The 18,205-nt window shown below is 48.8% G+C and overlaps 2 protein-coding genes across 8 annotated transcripts in view; both read left to right on the top strand.

The window, feature by feature from the left end:
• Positions 1-12,389, top strand: part of Dhdds (dehydrodolichyl diphosphate synthase) — a 31,930-nt gene extending 19,541 nt beyond the window's left edge. For 4 of the 7 annotated variants that reach the window (NM_001362962.1, NM_026144.5, NM_001362959.1 and 1 more), the window contains 2 exons: positions 1,186-1,293; positions 10,164-12,389. In NM_001362962.1, coding sequence (NP_001349891.1) covers positions 1,186-1,293; positions 10,164-10,400 — 345 coding nt within the window. In that variant the 3' untranslated portion in view covers positions 10,401-12,389. Of the gene's footprint in view, positions 1-1,185; positions 1,294-10,160 lie in introns of all 7 variants that reach the window. The other 3 variants (XM_030253723.1, XM_030253724.1, NM_001362960.1) reach the window with 2 other exon arrangements.
• Positions 12,390-13,425: 1,036 nt separating this feature from the next.
• Positions 13,426-16,678, top strand: Hmgn2 (high mobility group nucleosomal binding domain 2). Its single transcript, NM_016957.3, has 6 exons — positions 13,426-13,622; positions 14,416-14,460; positions 14,622-14,651; positions 14,938-14,988; positions 15,371-15,466; positions 15,844-16,678. The coding sequence occupies exons 1-6, from the start codon at positions 13,608-13,610 to the stop codon at positions 15,877-15,879; spliced, it is 273 nt and encodes a 90-aa protein (NP_058653.1). The 5' UTR covers positions 13,426-13,607; the 3' UTR covers positions 15,880-16,678.
• Positions 16,679-18,205: the final 1,527 nt, after the last annotated feature.

Below are 18,205 nucleotides of genomic sequence, written 5' to 3'. Positions count from 1 at the left end.
TGTCTCTAACATGAGACTTAGCATCTGGATGTGGTGGCACACACCTTTAATGCCAGCACTTGGGAGGCAGAGGCAGTTGATCTGTAAGTTCAAGGACAGCCTGTTCTACAAGAAGGCTCGGGGAAAGTCATTGCAGCCTTAGGAAAGAGAAGTGGCAGCTCTTCATAGCACCTCCTGCCTTAGTATTGCCCAGGATTCGGAGGCAGAGGCAGAGGCAGGCTATTAGTGTGAACTTTAGGGCTGCTGTTCTATAGAGCAAATCCAGGCCGGCCAGGGCTGCATAGTGAGGCCTGTCTCAGAATAAAAAGCCACTTTCTTTTGTTCTGGAGAAAGTACTTGGTATCTTGGTAGGAGCTGTGGGGAAGGTGACATTGGTGACAATATGTGAGCAAGTTTCCCCCTGGGGGGCATTTGGTTGTTGTTCAGTACAGCAGACAGTAAGCAGTGGCTATGGAGTGTTGAGGCCAGGGGTATTCATGTTCCCCCGGTTCAGGGCTTTTCCTTCATGCATATTTCATCTTCATAGTCCGTAAAGACTTATGCCCAGAGAGGTGAAAAAGCTCAGCCAATTCTGTGGTAATGGTAGACAGAGGCAGTTTGGCTTCAGAACCCATGGGCTTAAGACACGGAGTCATACTGCTGCTACTTAAAATAACGGGAGCAGCCACCATTTGTTCTGGCTGACTTTATCAGACTGTGTGTCTGTCTCAGATGACCTCTAAGGGCAGGGAGCCAATGACATAATCCAGATGTCATTTCATAGTCCTAAAATTGGCTTTTAGAGACATGGTGTAGCTGGGCGTGGTGGCACATGCCTTTGGTACAAGATCTCAGGAGGCAGGCAGATCAATGGGAATCTCAAGCCCGCATGGTCTACATAGTTAATTCTGTACCAGCCAGTGCTATACAGTGAGCCTTTCTCTGACAAAAAAAAAAGAAAAAAAGGAGGAAACATTTATCTAGTTTAGCTCTGCTTTGCCACGGGCAGGGGATCCAGTTGCCTTGTGACCCTTCTTCCAAGAGTGAGGGGACCTGGGCTGGCTGCAGACACTTCCAGGGCTCTGGAAACATGTGCCATCTTGTTCTGGGCCTTTCCCACCATGGCTGCTCCTCCATCGGGGTCCTGAGCAGCAGTGCATCTCCTTGGCTGTGACCAACTCCTGCTCTGCTGCTTGCTTTTACCAGACGTCCCATTCCTGCCTCGTGTTCCAGCCTGTCCTGTGGCCAGAATACACATTTTGGAACCTGTGTGAGGCAATTCTGCAGTTTCAGAGGAACCATGGTGCACTTCAGGTATGAGTCGGGCAGGATGGGATGGAAGGGTGGCACTAACAGGCCTGCCTTGCACTAGGCCTTGCTACAATGTTTATTGTATTTATTATTTATCTGCGAGTTTCTGTGCAGAGATGTGCCGTAATTAATGCATGTGTGTGATGTAGTGCACGTGTGGAGGACAGCCTTTGAAAGTTGGTTCTCTCCTTCCTGTGGGTCTCAGGAATTGAACTCAGGCTGTCAGGCTTGGTGACAAGTGCCTTTACGCACTGAGCCATCTTTCCAGCCCACAAACATTTCTTGACAATGATGGTCATTATAATACTACTACCACACACTGATCAATTACTGTCAGACACTGAACGTGTTCCACAGTTCCTCATTTGTGCTCCTAAGCACTCAGGTAGGTCTTGCTAGTCTCTCTGTAAATGAGGGACAGAGATACCTGGGACATGGTGCTGATGCTTTTAATCCTAGTACTCAAGACAAGACACAGGCGGATGAGCTTAAGGCCAGAGAAAGAGACACTGTTTAGGAACTAATATAAGGATAAGGTGTCCTGAAGACACAGGAGAAAGCTCAGAGAGCCTGATCAAAGTCACAGCTGTCCACACCCACTGCTAATATTCGCCATTGGGAAGCTGGGCCAGGAGGATCTCAAAATCAAAGCCAGTGAGGTTTTTGTTTTTGTTTTTGTTTTTGTTTTTTTTTGAGGGGGGGGGGTTGGAGACAGGGTTTCTCTGTGTAGCCCTGGCTGTCCTGGAACTCTGTAGACCAGGCTGGCCTTGAACTCAGAAATCTGCCTGCCTCTGCCTCCCAAGTGCTGGGATTATAGGCGTCTTCCACCACTGCCCGGCAAAGCCAGTGAATTTGAGACCAAATGTTTGTGTGACAGTAGAATTCTGCAGAGCCCAGAGAGCGCTTCTGGAAGCTTCCTATCGTCAGGGTTGTCAGTGGGCTCCCTAACTCTTGTCTGCATCCGACTACGACTGCTCATATGGGCAGAGACACTAACACGTAGTTGCTGCGCTGGTTCTGTCTGTATCTGTTTAACTCTCCCTTAATGTATCAGCCTTGTGTCCTTATTTCTTCAGATATGAAAACAGGGACAGGAACTAACTGTGCCAAGGCCACAGAGCTAGGGACCGGAATTTTGAAATCCTAGATGTTTCCTAAGTCTGGAGAGAAAATGGGCAGGAAGAAGGAATGATGTAAGTATTAGCGCCCCTTTTGGGAACCTAATGGAAGCCATAGAAGATGTCCACTGAATTGCAGGGTTGATACTTAACACTCTGTCACATACACTGCTCTCAGGGTTCATAGGATCCCCAAATCTGTCCACAAGCCCCCGTCTGGAACTCCTAGCATTAGTGACTTGAATTGTGAGGTTTGTTTTTTTGTTTTGTTTTGTTTTGTTTTGTTTCGAAACAGGGTTTCTCTGTGTAGTCCTGGCTGTCCTGGAACTCACTTTGTAGACCAGGCTGGCCTTGAACTCAGAAATCCGCCTGCCTCTGCCTCCCAAGTGCTGGGATTAAAGGCTTGCGCCATCACGCCCGGCGAATCGTGAGGTTTTACCATTGAGTCTCACATTATGAGTCATTTGAACAAGGCAGCTCAGAACAGGTAAAAAGAGAACTAGCACAGCGTCTGTTACTTGCTGCCTGGGAGGAGGCCATCAGAGTTCCCTGCAGCTGGGGCTGCCTCCAAAACTGGCACATACTTTGTATTTTCTTGATGAGAAACTTTCTGAAGTACACCTGTACTTTGACACCTGCAGTCTAGGTCTCAGATGTCACTAGTGATGGTTAGAATAGTCCCTTTCTAACTTGAGGATGCTGCGAGTGGCAGCCACCACCATCAAGTTATGTAGATGCTTCTAGATACCTGGCTCTGAGACTCTCATAGAGTCTTTTAAGACCTTCCTCTTTCGTCTCCTGCTGTGTCAGTGGCTAATTTCGACACCTACCCCTTTCCCTTTCCTTCCTATTTACTGTTTTAAGTCACCTATAGAAAAAAAATGCAGGTGATTAGCACAGTAGAGTGTATGTATGAAGTGAGAGTAAATTGGCTTTGATGGGGCCTGGAGAGCCTACTGTGTGAGCCTTTGTGTGGAGACCTATAATTTGAATGACCAGAGCCTTTATTATCTCAAGTTTCTCAGAGCCTTGCACGAGGTTTGAGGAGGTGTTGCCTCGGTCTCTGTCTTCTCCATAACTGTTTATTGAGTCCCTACTATGAATCAGGCATGTGGTTAGGCACAGGGGAGTCTGCAGTCACCCTGCCAGACAAATGTCTAAACTCATGGAGTTTGTAGTTTTAGTTGAGAACAGAGTAAGCAAGCAAACAAATGGAAGGAAATGCCCGGCTGTAGTGAGTGTAAAGGACACGGGCCCAGTGACAGAGTGTAGTAGAAGCGGGCCACCGAGGGCATGGCGCTTATAACCCGTTAGGTACTTAGAACACTCAGGGGAAGATGGTGGTGACAATTTGGGGGCGCTAGGCCTCTTACACATTCACAGCTTGGTAATAGCACAACAGAGGACTTAAAGAATAGGCAGAAGCTGCTAAAGCATTTGGTTAGGAAGAAAGTCACTTGAGACCCTAAGGGGCCAGAGCCTGTCTGGTGTGCACAGTAGATCCAGGACTATATGTATACCAGGCTAGCTGCCTCTTCAGCCCTACACCTGCTATTTGTTGTTTCAATTTACTTTTTTGTTTTTTTTGTTTTTCCAGACAGGGTTTCTCTGTGTAACCCTGGCTGTCCTGGAGCTCACTCTGTAGACCAGGCTGGCCTCGAACTCAGAAATCCGCCTGCCTCTGCCTCCCAAGTGCTGGGATTAAAGGTGTGCGCCATCACGCCCGCCTTAGTTTACTTGTATTATTTTTAATAACATGCAGGGGGGTGTCTGAGTGCGTGTGAGTGCAGTCAGCTACAGAGGCCAGAGCAGTCATCCTTGGGAGCCGGGCGTGTCTGTGAACTGTGCATGCTGCGACTCAAACTCAAGAAGAATAGTTTGTGCTCCTAGCCACAGAGCCATGCCTGCTTTCCTTCCCTCTCCTCCCCTCCCCATGGATCGGAGAAATGGTTTAGTAGCTTAGGGCACTTGTCACTGTTGCAGGGCACCCACGGGGTGACTCACAATCCTTAACCCCAGTGTCTGATGAGGGCACAAGGCATGCAGAGTGCACTTACATGCACACATACCTGTAAGCAAACGCAGGGCTATACAGAGAGATGCAGGATTGACCCTGATGCCTCATACACTCAGGGCAAGTGCTCCTCCTATCCCTCGTCATAAATCTCCGGAAGCCCGGGCACCGTCCACAAGGCAGGCTCATCTTGTTCTTTGTTTCTTCTGGGTGTGGACGAACAGGGGCTTAGTACTATTTTCAGAGTGAGCTTCTTTGAGCATTTGCACAAAGATGGCCTAAGATCTGCACAAACATTTTAAAGAATTAATGCTCTTGAGATTCAAGTGGGAGTGCCCACCTGTAACCCTGGACCTACCATGTAGAGCAGGAGGAACTATGAATATAGTCTTCCTAGCTGCATAGCCCAGTTGTAGCCTGACTGTTTATGTGAGACCCTGTCTCAAAGAATATTCCCGACTGATACAGGATATTCCATATGCTCCTGAGAGACACTGACCTGTAGGACTGTTGTTACATGAGCATGGTGGCACATACCTGCCATCCTAGGACCCAGGCATGCATCAGAGGCAGGAAGAGTGCCATGTGTTTGAAGGCACCAAGGCTACATAGTAAAAAAAACTCTATCTCAAAAAAAACCTAAAAGGGTAGGAGACCTAAAGAGATATTCAGAGCAAGCATATGTATTTCATCCAGGACCATATAAAAATCCAGGTATAGGACTGAGAGATGGCTCAGCGGTTACATACAGCTCTTCCAGAGCCCTTGAGTTTGGTACCCAGCATCCACACTGGGTGACTGACAACCGTGTGCAACTTCAGCTCCAGGGAGGTCTGATGCTTCTCGCCTCCATGGACACCTGCATTGTACATGCTCAGATCCACACAGAAAAACAAATAATTGGCCAGGTGTGGTGGTGCATGCCTTTAATCTCAGCACTTGGGAGTCCAAGGCAGCCGGATTTCTGAGTTCGAGGCCAGCCTGGTCTACAGAGTGAGTTCCAGGACAACCAGGGCTACACAGAGAAACCCTGTCTCAAAAAACAAAAACAAAAAAAACGGGCTGGAGAGATGGCACAGCAGTTAAGAGCACTGACTGCTCTTCCAAAGGTCCTGAGTTCAAATCTCAGCAACCACATGGTGGCTCACAACCATCTGTAATGGGATCTGATGCCCTCTTTTGGTGTGTCTGAAGACAGCAACAGTGGATTCCTATACATAAATTAAATAAATAAATCTTTAAAAAACAAAAACAAGAAAAAGAAAAGGAAGAAAAAATAAATACTTTGGTTAACGTGAGTCGGGGGCGGGAGGAGGCGACTGTTCTTCCCCCTCCCTTTTTCTTTGAAATAAAATCTATAGCTCTATATAATCTATAGCCTGCATGGTACTCACTATGTAGCCCAGGGTGGTGGACTGAACTCACAGCAGTCCTACTTGATCCCCTGGGATGTGATTACAGGTGTGTGCTGGAATTGCCAGTGTAACCACTGTATTCCACTTGCTTGGGTTTTCTAAGGGCAAATAACTGAGAAACCCTAGGGCACCGCCGAGATGGAGGGAGGATCCAGACCCTTGATGTGGGCAGACGACATCTAGATGATGGCTGCCTTTTCCATTCCTCCCCCGGGATCTACAGCTATCCACGGCCACAAGGTCTACTTTCCATTCACTCAGGAAGCCACACTGGCCAGGTGTGGTGGCACATACCTTTCCTCCTAACACTGGAGGCAGAGGCAGGTGAATTTCCGTGAGTTCAAGGCCAGCCTACACAGTGCATGCTAGGAAAGGGCAGGTTAGAGAGAGAGCTTCTCAGAAAGATTTTATTTTTTTGGAGGGGGGCTGGAAATTTCAAAAGCCACTTTGGAGAAATCAGAAGAATTTCAACCAGCTGTGTGACATAAGCCAAGTCCCTTAATGTCTTTGCCTTAGTATCCTTGTCTGTAAAAATATAGAGTCTCACTAGATCAGCTGTCCCTTGTCCTACAAATAGTGGTCAGGCTCCGCCTTGGCTACGTCTTCACTTCTGGCACTGAGCTGGGCCACCATTTAGATGAACCCTGAGCCTTCCAAAGGCCTTCAGGGAGTTCTCTTCCTTCCCTCTGGGGCTGTTTCTCCTCCTCTTGGTTTGGACTTTGCCTATGCAGCCCCTGGCCACCAGCTCTGGTGACAGAATAGCAAACAATTTTAAGAGGCATTCTTTATCTCATTTTCCTAAATTAACCCAGGGAGGTGGATATTGTTAACCATTTTATAGATTAAGAGAAAGCCTTAGGTGGCTAGAGAGGTGGGGCAGTGATTTAAAACATTTCTTGCTCCTGCAAAGGACTCCGTTCACCTTCAGGCATCTACATGGTGGTTCACAATCATCCTTAACTAGTTCCAGGCTTCCAACGCCCTTTTCTGACCTCCAAAGGGGTGTGTGTGTGTGTGTGCGCGTGTGTGTGTGCGCGCGCGCATGTATCTGTCATTAAATTAATAAATTAAAATAAATGTTTGAGTCAGAGCAAACCTAGCACCGTAACTGATGACTGTGTTCCCAGCACAGGCTCCAGAGCATCACAGGTTTGTGGCCAACCTGGTTCTAGAAAGTTCAGGTCAACCAGGGCCACATAGCAAGATCCTGTCTTGAAATAAATATGTAATTTAAGAAATTATGTTATGCCGGGCATAGTGGCGCACGCCTTTGATCCCAGCACTTGGGAGGCAGAGGCAGGTGGATTTCTAAGTTCGAGGCCAGCCTGGTCTACAGAGTGAGTTCCAGGACAGCCAGGGCTACACAGAGAAACCCTTTCTTGAGAAAAAAAAATTATGTTTTGATCCAAAAAGAAAATTTTATAGCTGGCATTTTATTTCAACCAACTGAAAAGTTGTATACAAGATAGGCACTATGTAATGTTGATATTAGAATTGTTTGTTGTGTCACCAAATTTCAATATCTGATCTATAAAATAGAATGTAGAATCTCTCAGGATTATCCTTAAAGTAAATAAAATTTCTTGTATATGCTATGGGCAATTTATGGTTTTTCCTACAAATAAAAAGTTTATTTGAAAAAGAAAGGAGAAAAGGAGAAATGACTCAGCTATTAAGGGGATGTCCTGGTCATCCAAGGGGTGAAGTTCAGTTTCCAGCTTTCACAGTGGCTAACAGCCACCTGTAATTCCTGCTCCAAGGGGAATCTAGTGTTTCTGGTCTCTGTGGGTATCTGGACTCATGTTCACACACACTCACACACATACACACAAACATACACATGCACAATTTAAAAAGTAATAAAGGGCTGGAGAGATGGCTCAGTGGTAAAGAGCACCAACTGCTCTTCCAAGGGTCCTGAGTTCAAATCCCAGCAACCACATGGTAGCTCACAACCATCCGTAATGAGATCTGACGCCCTCTTCTGGTGCATCTGAAGACAGCTACAGTGTATTTGGATATAAAAATAATAACCTTTAAAAAAAAAGTAATAAAAATAAATCCTCTTAGGGAGAGGGAGGCTTTGAGACAGGGTTTCTCTGTGTAGCCCTGGTTGTCCTGAAACTCATTCTGTAAACAAGCCTGGGCTCAAACTCACAGAGATCCATCCACCTGCCTCTGCCTCCTGAGTGTCGGGATTGAAGACATATGCCACCACCACAACCTCAGCTAAATAATCTTTTTAAAGGAAAAGACAAAATATAGCCTTAGAAAGGTGAGTCTTTTGGACTAGAATTGCTCAATTTTTGGGACTTCAATCAAATTCATTCTGGTGTGAGAAGATTCGTGCACCTTTTGTGTGTGTGTGTGTGTGTGTGTATGTGTGTGTAAAAGTGTGCCACAATGTGCTTGTGAAGGTCATAGAACAACCGTGAGTTGATTTTCTCCTTCCACATTCTTTATTGTTTGTTTTGTTTTGTTTTATTAGTCTTTTTGAAACAGAGTCTCACTAAGTACTCCTGGCTGTACTAGAATTCATAATGTAGGTCAGCCTAGCCGGCTACTTCCTGTAGACCAGGCTAGCCTTGAACTCACAGAGATCTGCCTGCTCTGCTTCCTGAGTGCTGGGATTAAAGTATAGACTACCATAAAGAGCTCTCCTTCCCAGCTTTTCATGGAGTCCAAGGATTGAGTTCAGGTCAGGCATTTTGCCAGTCCTTCTGCCTTTCTGTTTTGAGGCAGGATCTCTCACTATAGGTGAAGTTTTCTGCTAGGCTGGCACATACTGCAACCTTTTGTTTCTGTGTGATCCAACTTGAGCTATATTCCCCCTAAGCCCCCTCACAAGTAATTGTGGAAGAGGGGCTCTGTTTGGTTTGGTTTGTTTGAGACGGTGTCTGTTAGCACTGGCTGTCCTGGAACTCACCAGCCTGGCCTCAAATTCGTAGAGATCCACCTGCCTCCTGAGTGCTAAGATTAAGAGTTCACCACCAGGCAGGCGTGGTGGCGCATGCTTTTAATCCCAGCACTTGGGAGGCAGAGGCAGGCGAACTACTGAGTTCGAGGCCAGCCTGGTCTACAGAGTCAGTTCCAGGACAGCCAGGGCTACACAGAGAAACCCTCAGCAACAACCGAACAGAGTGAAAATAAGGCGGTCAGAACTCACAGGCTGGTTAGAACAAGACTTAAAAACACAAAACGCCACAACACAAGGTTGGAGATGGTAAAGGACACCAGGATGTGAAAAACCTAAAGCTATCCTATCCTATCGCTCACTGGTCAGTGCAGTACATGCTTGACCCAGCTGCTTGGAAGTGTGGATAACATAGTGGAACTCTGACTCAGGAACAAATGCACTCCACCAGGTTGCTCGCTCATGGATTCTGTTCAGCAGGAGCTCTATAGGCCACAGTTTGGCAAGGCAAGGCAAGAGTCTATGAGATGAAGCAGCCCCCCCCTTTTTTGCCGCAGGTGTCCTTACTACCCTTTTATGACCACATGGTCAAGTGCTTCAGTGCTTCCTGTACAGTGCTCCAAGTGCCAGAGAGGAAAAGTCGTCTCTCCTCTCTCAAAAGGGCTCATTATTGTCCAAAGACACACGCGAGGTCTAGGAGGTGTCACCAGAGACAGATTGCTACCATCTGCCAGAGCTGATTCCAGGGCTCTGCTGGCTCTGCTGGCTCTGCAGAGCCGCCGAGGATTCTTTCTAAGAGGGAGAGCCGACTAGAGACTAATGCCTAGTCTAGGTCTAGGCAGCAGTAAGTGGCTTAACAGAGTTGAATTTGCTGCGGTGTTCCTAGAAGGGCCATTTGCTCATAGTCAAGCCTGTCTTCATTCTAAGAGGCAAGTCTAGATTAGAAAGTTGGAGAGTGGCATCTCACATTGACCTAGGAACCATGAGGAGACCCAGTGAGTGTTTTGTCCCAGACAGTAGACAATGTAGCTAATGTGGATTTTGCATTTATTATCCCTAATCCTTTAAACCTCTCTTCAAGGTAAGCACAACCCCCACTTTACAAATAAAATTTTAAAAGGCTACGAGAGAATCTCCCCAAAGCCACAAAACTAGTTGGTGGAAGAATCAGAAATCAGACTATTTACCTGTTTCTAAGCATAAGCTTGAAAAGGATTTTAAGAAATGAAGACACTTCCACACAAAACAAGCCAAGATGAACTGTTCCTGAATTGCCTGTGTACACTGCTTACACAGGTCCATACCTTTCCATCCTGGCAGAAACTCTCCAGAGTTTGTGTACTTGGCCATTCTGTGCCCTATCCCACACCTAAAATTATATTCCTGCCTCAAACCCTACTTTTCTCTAGCAGAAGGCCCGAGACATGTACGCTGAGGAGCGGAAGAGGCGCCAGCTGGAGAGGGACCAGGCCGCAGTGACAGAGCAGCTGCTTCGAGAGGGGCTCCAGGCCAGTGGGGATGCCCAACTCCGACGGACACGCTTGCACAAACTCTCCACCAAACGGGAAGAGCGAGTCCAAGGCTTCCTGAAGGCCTTGGAACTTAAACGGGCCAACTGGCTGGCACTTTGGGGCACTGCATCTGCCTAAGTGGGGCTGGCTACCAGCCACTTTGCCCTGCCCTTTGTCTCTTGGGCCCCGACTTTTCTTTCCTTTTCCTTTCTTTTCTTTTGAAAAGGCACTTCCCTGTTTTTGATGAATTGGGCTCCCTCTGTTTTGCAGGGAACCCAAAGGCAAGTTCTGCTGCCTATGGCTACCTTTGGACTACCTTTGACAGTTACCCTTGAAGTGTGAGGTAGAATCTCTCCTGTGTACACTAAATCCAAGTCCAGCCACTAATACATTTGGAGAACAGGGGACCCTAATTCATTAGCTATATGCCCGTCCCTGTTTCTGGATGCATGTTCTTTTTCCACCAGCATATCCTTCACTGTGCAGAAGAGACCTTCCCAAAGCCTAGGCCTTTACCAGTCCTGCCTAAGCCCTCCCCATGTGACTTGCACAAAAGATTTGGATCTACTGGTAAATTTTAACTGATAGGCAGCCAACATTATTGGGCAGGGAAGAAAGGGGTGGGGAGGACAGCAAGAAAATTTGCCCATCTGCTGCTCCTCCCCTTGGCTTTCCACGTGGGATTTGCTATTGAATCTCCACCCCCTCCCACTACCAGTACTGACTGCTCACTGAAAGGCTCAGCGCCCCCAATGGCCCATGGAAACCAGGCGGGTGATTACAATCCAATTACCTATTGTCAACTCAGCCCACACAGGCTTTACTCCCCCATGCAGGGAGGGCATGGGGCCAGGCTCCACTCCCCTGTGAGACCCAACCCCCTCCGTGACTACAGACAGGGTGGCAGAAGGGCCCATAGAGGTCCTAGAGTCTAATCCAATACAAGCCAATTTGTGTTTAACATACGAGGACTGAACAGAACCAAGCATTTCCCAGTGGCCTGAAGTCTTCTTCCCTTGCCATCTCAAACTGATTCCCACTCCCAGTCTAAAAGGTCCTCACAGCTCTTTGACCTGGCTCCCTAAGTAGGCCCTGAGACAGTTTGCTTTCTGCATGGCAGAACTTACTCTAGCCCTCTCAGCCTGTGAGGCCAACTCTTCCCCATCAGGAAAGAGGCAAGATTGCATCCTTTCCTGGCCTCCCCATGGGCTGAGGAGAGAAGATGACCTCTGAAGAAAGGTCTCTGCTGAGCTAGTCTGCTTCAGGTGTCTCTGAGCTGTGAGTACTAGCCAGAACCACCAACCAAATGTCACTCTGGTCTCATGCTGTCTGTAAGCCCTCCCCCCAGCACCTCCCTCCCCAAAACGTGCGCTATGCCTTCTTCCCCATCCCTATTTCTGTGCCCAGATGCCTGGCACTGGTGAACTTTTTGGCCATCTTCTTCCTATCAGAATCAAAAAAGGCCTGACACTGAAACCAAGAGCCAATCAGTGCACCCTTTGGCAAGGCCCCCTGTACACCTGGCACTCCCCAAAAGCAATCCCTGGCACAGAGATCCCCAAGAGCAGGTGCTGTGCATTTTCCAGCTTTACAATGAGGCTGTTGACAGCTTTAATTAGGGAGGCATGAATTATGTGGCTATAATACAGAGCCCTACAATTAAGGCGGGAATGAGAGGCTGGAGGCAGCAAACGGAATCTGCCGGGCAAGCAGGGCTGTTGAGGCCTGGCTGACTTTCTCTTAAGATTGGAGTACAGTAGCGGTGATTAATGGGGCTGGTATCTTCCAGCCCCAGGACCTGTATTCTGGGAAAGGTGCACAGGGTGGGGTGGAGGATGGCTGCCTCGGGAGCCACTGTGGGCGTGGAAAGGAGAGGCAGATCCACTGTTGTCCAGAGGCAAAGGCTGAAAAATGCTTGATTTGAATTCGCAGATGTCTGCTTTCTGCTGCCATGGCTATTACAAACTAGCTTCAACCCTTGCCTCAGAAATTAAGATGGGACCTATTTTGTGCCTTCCGCCTGAGCACCAAACACCCTATTGCAGATGTTAGCCAGTTGTGTTATGGATGTCAAAAAGAATTTAAAATTTTCTTTTTGAGATACAAGGTTTGTGTGGTAACTGCAAACGAGAGAAGGTTTTGCTTTACTGCTGCAGTTGGCCCCCTCCATCGGGTGCACTCAGCTAGCTCTAGAAGGCCGGACTTTGGGCGGGGGTGGCCTGGAAGGGCCCCTCTGCCATCACACCTGTTCATCTACTTGTTTCCTAATCTTCCGGCGCTTCCCTTCAACCGCCTTTTCCTCACGCAACCGAGAGCAAGCCAGCTCGATGGTGTGTGAGGCGGGCTTTAGCCAGCTGTGGCATCTGCAAAGCCCAGGTTCCATGGCCTCTGCTGAGTGGGGGCAGCTGGGTAGCTGCAGCCCAGACCCAGAGAGCCGAGTGGGAGGGGCGTGCTCCCGGGCTGGGGCGCCGGCTTTTCTCCACCATTCTGTGACAGGGGCCAGAGGGGATTTAAGGAAGCTACCAGGCAGATGTTGGGGGGCTGTTTAACGTTGGGGAGGCGGCTCAGCAGTAGGTGCTGAAAGGACAGCTCCTACCTGCCCCGCTGTACCCGAAAGGCATCCCTGTGTGGAAAGTCTCCCCTCCCAGCCCACACCTCCACATCCCGTGGACTGCTTTCCAGGTGAGCACACCGAGGGACTCCCCAAGGTGGCAACTCAAAAGGATGCACGTCCGACTGCGCCAAGCTTAGCCTCCCGGCTCTCAGCCCACGGGAGCCCGTGGTCCCCGGGGCTGCGGCCGGCGCGCTTCCCGCCGCCTCTGGAGCTGGGCGGCGCGGCCAGGCCTCACAAACCCCTCTGCTGGGGCCCCGGCGGGAGCAGGAAGGAAAGCGGCCGAGATGTGCCCAGTGTCGCACGGCTTGGAGAAGTGGGTAGAAGGGTTGCATAAGGTGGAAGGAACTTGGTAGTTTGCAAAAGCCAGGTCTGGGCGGGAGCGGAACCCCAAGCCTGCCGCCTCGCGCGCCCCTCATTTATTACCTCCGACTCCGAGGCGCGCCCCCTCCCCCAAGGCGCGCCGCCGTCTCGAGCGCCCTCCCCCTGCACCCCCTCCTCACTCCAGAGGAGGTGAGTTTAAACCCCGCCCACGTGACCCCAACTGGGCCAATGAGCGGCGACGGGAGGTGAAATCCGGTTCTAACCGGTCCGGGGCTCCCAGCGCTATAAAAACTTTATAAACCCCCCGGAGCCCGAGCAGTGTGAGGAAGCAGCGAGGACGACCCCCGGACGGAGCAAACCCGCGCGCCGCTGTATCCCCGTGCTCAGCGCCGACGTCCCCTGCCGCCACCATGCCCAAAAGAAAGGTACGTGGCGCGAGCGCGCGGGCGCCCCGGGACCACCGCCAGCCTCGGGCTCGGGACTCGGCGGTAGGTCGGGCGCGGCGCGAGGTTCCAGCCCGAGTCCGGCTGCGGGGCGAATCGTGCGAGGCGCGCTGCCCGCGGGCGCCAGAAGCCATATTGGAGGCTCGGTGGCGGTAGCAGGAGGAGCCATGTTGGCAGCTGTTTATCCCGCTCCCTGTGGCCGCCCGCGCCCCCTCCCCCACCGGCAGCCCCCTCCCCTCCTCCCTTCCTCCCGCGGGCGAGCGAGCGAACGAGCGGGCGATTCAAACCCGAAAGGGCGGGAAGGCGGCGCTCGGCTGGGCGGGCGGGGGAGCGCGCTGCCGCCAAAACTGCGTCCGCGAGGGGCGGGCCCGCGGCGTGGCTCCGCCCTCCCCGGCCGCCCACGTTCCGGGCGCACGAGACGCGCGCCCCCGCCCACGGCTTCCCCGAGCTCCCGCCCTCGACGGCTGCCATGGCAACGGCGCCAGGCGCCGCCTCCGGAGAGGTTTGTTTGCACAATCTGCAGCTGTTAATGCCTGGCGCTGGTGGCTCCGAGCGCCTGTGGGGCCAGGCTCCAGCTTCTCCCGCGCTCTGCGGCCAGCCTGCCCGGTCTTCCGTGCGTCTCGGACTTTAGTTGGGCCTTATCCCCGTTAAGGCTTCTTATATAAAACTTGGGTGTATGCGTTTTTAGAATGGGGTCTGACGGTTGCTGTTAAGTTCCGGTTCTCTGAGATTTGCCTCCGAGGTTACAAGTTTTGGTCTTTTTATCATTTTGTAGGCTGAAGGGGATGCTAAAGGAGACAAAACCAAGGTGAAGGACGAGGTGAGTCTTATCCATTGAGGGCAACGCACAAAGCCTTGCGTAGTAGCTACCAAGGTTCTGTGGTAGTAAATGACCACGAATTGTCTCATTAACTTTTCTTTAATGTGAAGCTGACTAGTGAGGAGACCTGTGCTTATTCCTCTTACTTTCTTTTTTAATAGCCACAGAGAAGATCTGCGAGGTTGTCTGCTGTAAGTGTATGCGTCTATTTCCTGATCTTTACCTGATACTGGGAACCACTTGGGGGCGGATCTCTGTGATCCCGTTGCATTATATATGGTGGCTGTTGCACATCTAGAGGTGTTTGCTGTTGTCCCACGTTCTGATGCTTAAGACTAAAGTGAAAGATGGCTTTTACATTGTAAAAGAAAGGTGATCCTGAGAACTAGTTTTCTAAGCTGTGGTTTGATGGGTTGTTTCTTGGGTCTGTGGTACTAATGGTTTCCTCTTCTCCCTCCCCCACTTTTCCAAAATAAGAAACCTGCTCCTCCAAAGCCAGAGCCCAAACCTAAAAAGGCCCCTGCGAAGGTAAGCCAGCCTGAGACACCGCGGTGCTAATTCTAGACTAGGAATTTTCAGAGAACTGTCCTTCCCCACCCTAGCCTAATTCAACGTGAGATGACTCCTTTAGTGGATGCCCTATGCTATTCTGATTGATAGCCTTGTTCCTGAGAACTTGTCCTGTTAGTGTCCTTGGCAGCAGTTATAGAAAACTACAATTGACCTTTAAAAAAGCATTTTTAGCTGTCCTATAATTTGAACAACTCTGGAGGACTGCAAATTGTAATTTATTTTAGCTTAGTAGAGGGGATATAGACAAGCCCTCTTTGTAGAACTTTGTAGGTTATGTCACAGTAACATAAGATGTGCAAGCTAACAAACTCTTGTATCCATCCTTCCTTGGTTTTAGAAGGGAGAGAAGGTACCCAAGGGGAAGAAGGGGAAAGCTGACGCCGGGAAGGATGCGAATAATCCTGCAGAAAATGGAGATGCCAAAACAGACCAGGTAGAGTGGCTGTTCGTTTCTTGTCGGGTGTACCTGCACTTAGTGATAGCCAAACTTCTTGTTACCTGTTATATCTGTGTCACACTGCATTAGATGTGATTTTCCTCCTGCCTGAAATCCTCAGAGGTCTACCATAACCTAAAGCTTGTCCTGATAGGTCACTCATGCTGGTACCATAGAGTTTTAAAGCTGGGAGTGACCTTTGGTCTTCTCTAGTAGGGGGGTGGTTGGCAAGTGGTCTGTTCTTCAGGTGCATGCATGGGGTCTTTTTAAGTACCCAAGACCTGGATTTTAGCCCGGAAACAAGATGATTCCATATAATACTATGAGCAGATAAATTTTGGTGTACATACTGACTTTATCTGTTTTTCATTTAGGCACAGAAAGCTGAAGGTGCTGGAGATGCCAAGTGATGTGTGTGCATTTTTGATAACTGTGTACTTCTGGTGACTGTACAGTTTGAAATACTATTTTTTATCAAGTTTTATAAAAATGCAGAATTTCGTTTTACTTTTTTTTTTTAAGCTATATTGTTAGCACACAGAACACTTCATTACTGGGTGGGGGAAGGATCATGTGTCAGTAACAAAATCTCTCCCAAGCTGGATTGAGGACAGAAAACCTCTTTCCCTGATAATTTTGGAAGGCTCCTGTTGGCTCCCAGGAGAGAGATCCTGGTCTTGACCTAGGTGGCCACCAAGGCACAACAATGCCTTGTGGTCTGGGGAAACTATAAATTCACTTTTATATCCTCTTCCCCCTGTACTATCAACATAGACTTAATTCCCTTAAAAACCAGAGACCTGTTGGAACCGGGCCCCCAAAATTGGTTTCCCAGTCCATTGAGTGATGGGGACTTTGCAGTGACTTCATTGAGTGTTCTCAAAAGAGCACTGGTTCCTTTTATAAAAGATTGTGGATCTTCAGATTGATAATTCTGCCTAAAAGTCAGGGTCGGCTTGTGAAAAGTTGTTAAAACAACATCCTTAATGTGAAATGTCAACCCTCACTCTAAGCTACTTCCCCCTTTTCAAAGCATTGAATGAAGACTTCATTGGGTTTTATAGTGGCTTTCTGATTTTGGTAGTCTATACAAGAAGGGAATTTGGAAGTTCTTGTATATTGTTGATTGTCTGCCCATGTCCTGCCTGAAATACCATGATTGTTTATGAAAAGAATCTTTAATAAAGCTGGTTACAGTTAGGCTTGGAATGCTGCCTCTGATCTTTCCCAACACTGGGGAACCTGCCTTCCAGGTCTCTTGTATTGATCCATTGCTCTTGGATCTGGTCACATGGTGGTAAGTGGAGGTGGGTATATATATATGCTTCCCAGAAATAGACTGGGGAGTGGGTTTGGGAAATGGTTCTTCAAGGACGTGTAGAGATTGATTGGCAGGCCAAGTTTGGTGCGGACACCTAGACCGACTAGAGTGCTGTTGGCCTTTCTTGGGGCAGTGTTCTTGTATCAAGGTCAAGCTAACAGTTAACTTCTTAAAGCTTTGGGATGGGTTTTCTGTCTGAGACGGTGGGAACAGTGTACTCATATATTGAATCTTAAGAAAAGAATGTTGGACCTGTACCTTGGGGACATTCACTCTGACTTTGGGGACAGTTCCAGAGAGGGGAGCCTGTGGTTATGGTTAGCAGGTTGGTGCTTGAGCAAAACTTGAAGCTATAATTGGGTTCAGTACCATTCTTCAGATTGTAAATATCGTTTAACCATGGACTGCATGCAGTTCTTCCATGAGCTGTGGCAGTCTCTGGGCCAGTTACCAAGTAGACATTGCCGCCATGTGTCATGGCAGGTAGTTTTCCCAGTTGCAGGTCACTGTTGCCAAATAATGGGATAAGTGTGTTGAGCTTCAACTTTGATCTCTATTCCCATAGATTGGCCGGTTTAGCATCTGCTTTGTTGGATCTACTAAAGCAGACACAGCCATGTGCCACCTGCTGTACTTTTATACTATTATACTGTAGCCCCACTACACTTGGGAGGCTTAGTCAAGGCCAAAGTTCAAGTTCATCCTAAACTATGCAGGTCCAAGACCAAATTTGGCCACATCAAAACCATTTCAGCACCAAAAACAGACCCTTCTGGGGCATTGATGCATGGCTCAGTGGTGACTTAGTGACTTACAGAAGTTGCTAGCTCACACATGACCGGCTAACCCCTGGTATTTTTAACTCTAGTTCTGACTGTCTGTGTACCAGGCGCACATGTGGTGCACAGACATGTAGACAAAAATTCTTAATAGTGAACTCTTACCAACTCAGGACCTGCTGTAACCAGTCTCAGCTCCCTCCCTGCGCCCCACCTATCCCCAGACACCATTTCTTTGCACAGCCATGGCTGACCTAGAATTCCCTCAGGAGACTCAGCTGTCCTCAGACTGTCTCTGCCTGCTTCTGCTTCCAGAGTGCTGGGATAAAAGGCTTGCCACACTACCACCGCTCAGTCCCAGCTCTTAGGGAAGGACATCTAAATACTGTTATTTATGGACATTGTCTGACTCTTCAAATATACCAATATGCAGAGGCAGGATTTCAGGGTTTTTTCCTCAGCTGAGTTGCCAGGGTTACCTAAGATTATCAGTAAATGCAGACATTTATGATTCACAACAGGAGCAAAATTACAGTTACAAAGTAGCCATGAAAATGCCTTGGTCGTGGGTCAGTACAACATGAACTAACTGTATTAGAACCACTGACAGAATCACAAGACAAGAGGGGCTGTTGG

The sequence above is a fragment of the Mus musculus genome, chromosome 4 (genome assembly GCF_000001635.26).
Source record: "Mus musculus strain C57BL/6J chromosome 4, GRCm38.p6 C57BL/6J".
Taxonomy (NCBI): Eukaryota; Metazoa; Chordata; class Mammalia; order Rodentia; family Muridae; genus Mus; species Mus musculus.
This window is presented reverse-complemented; position numbering and strand designations above follow the sequence as displayed.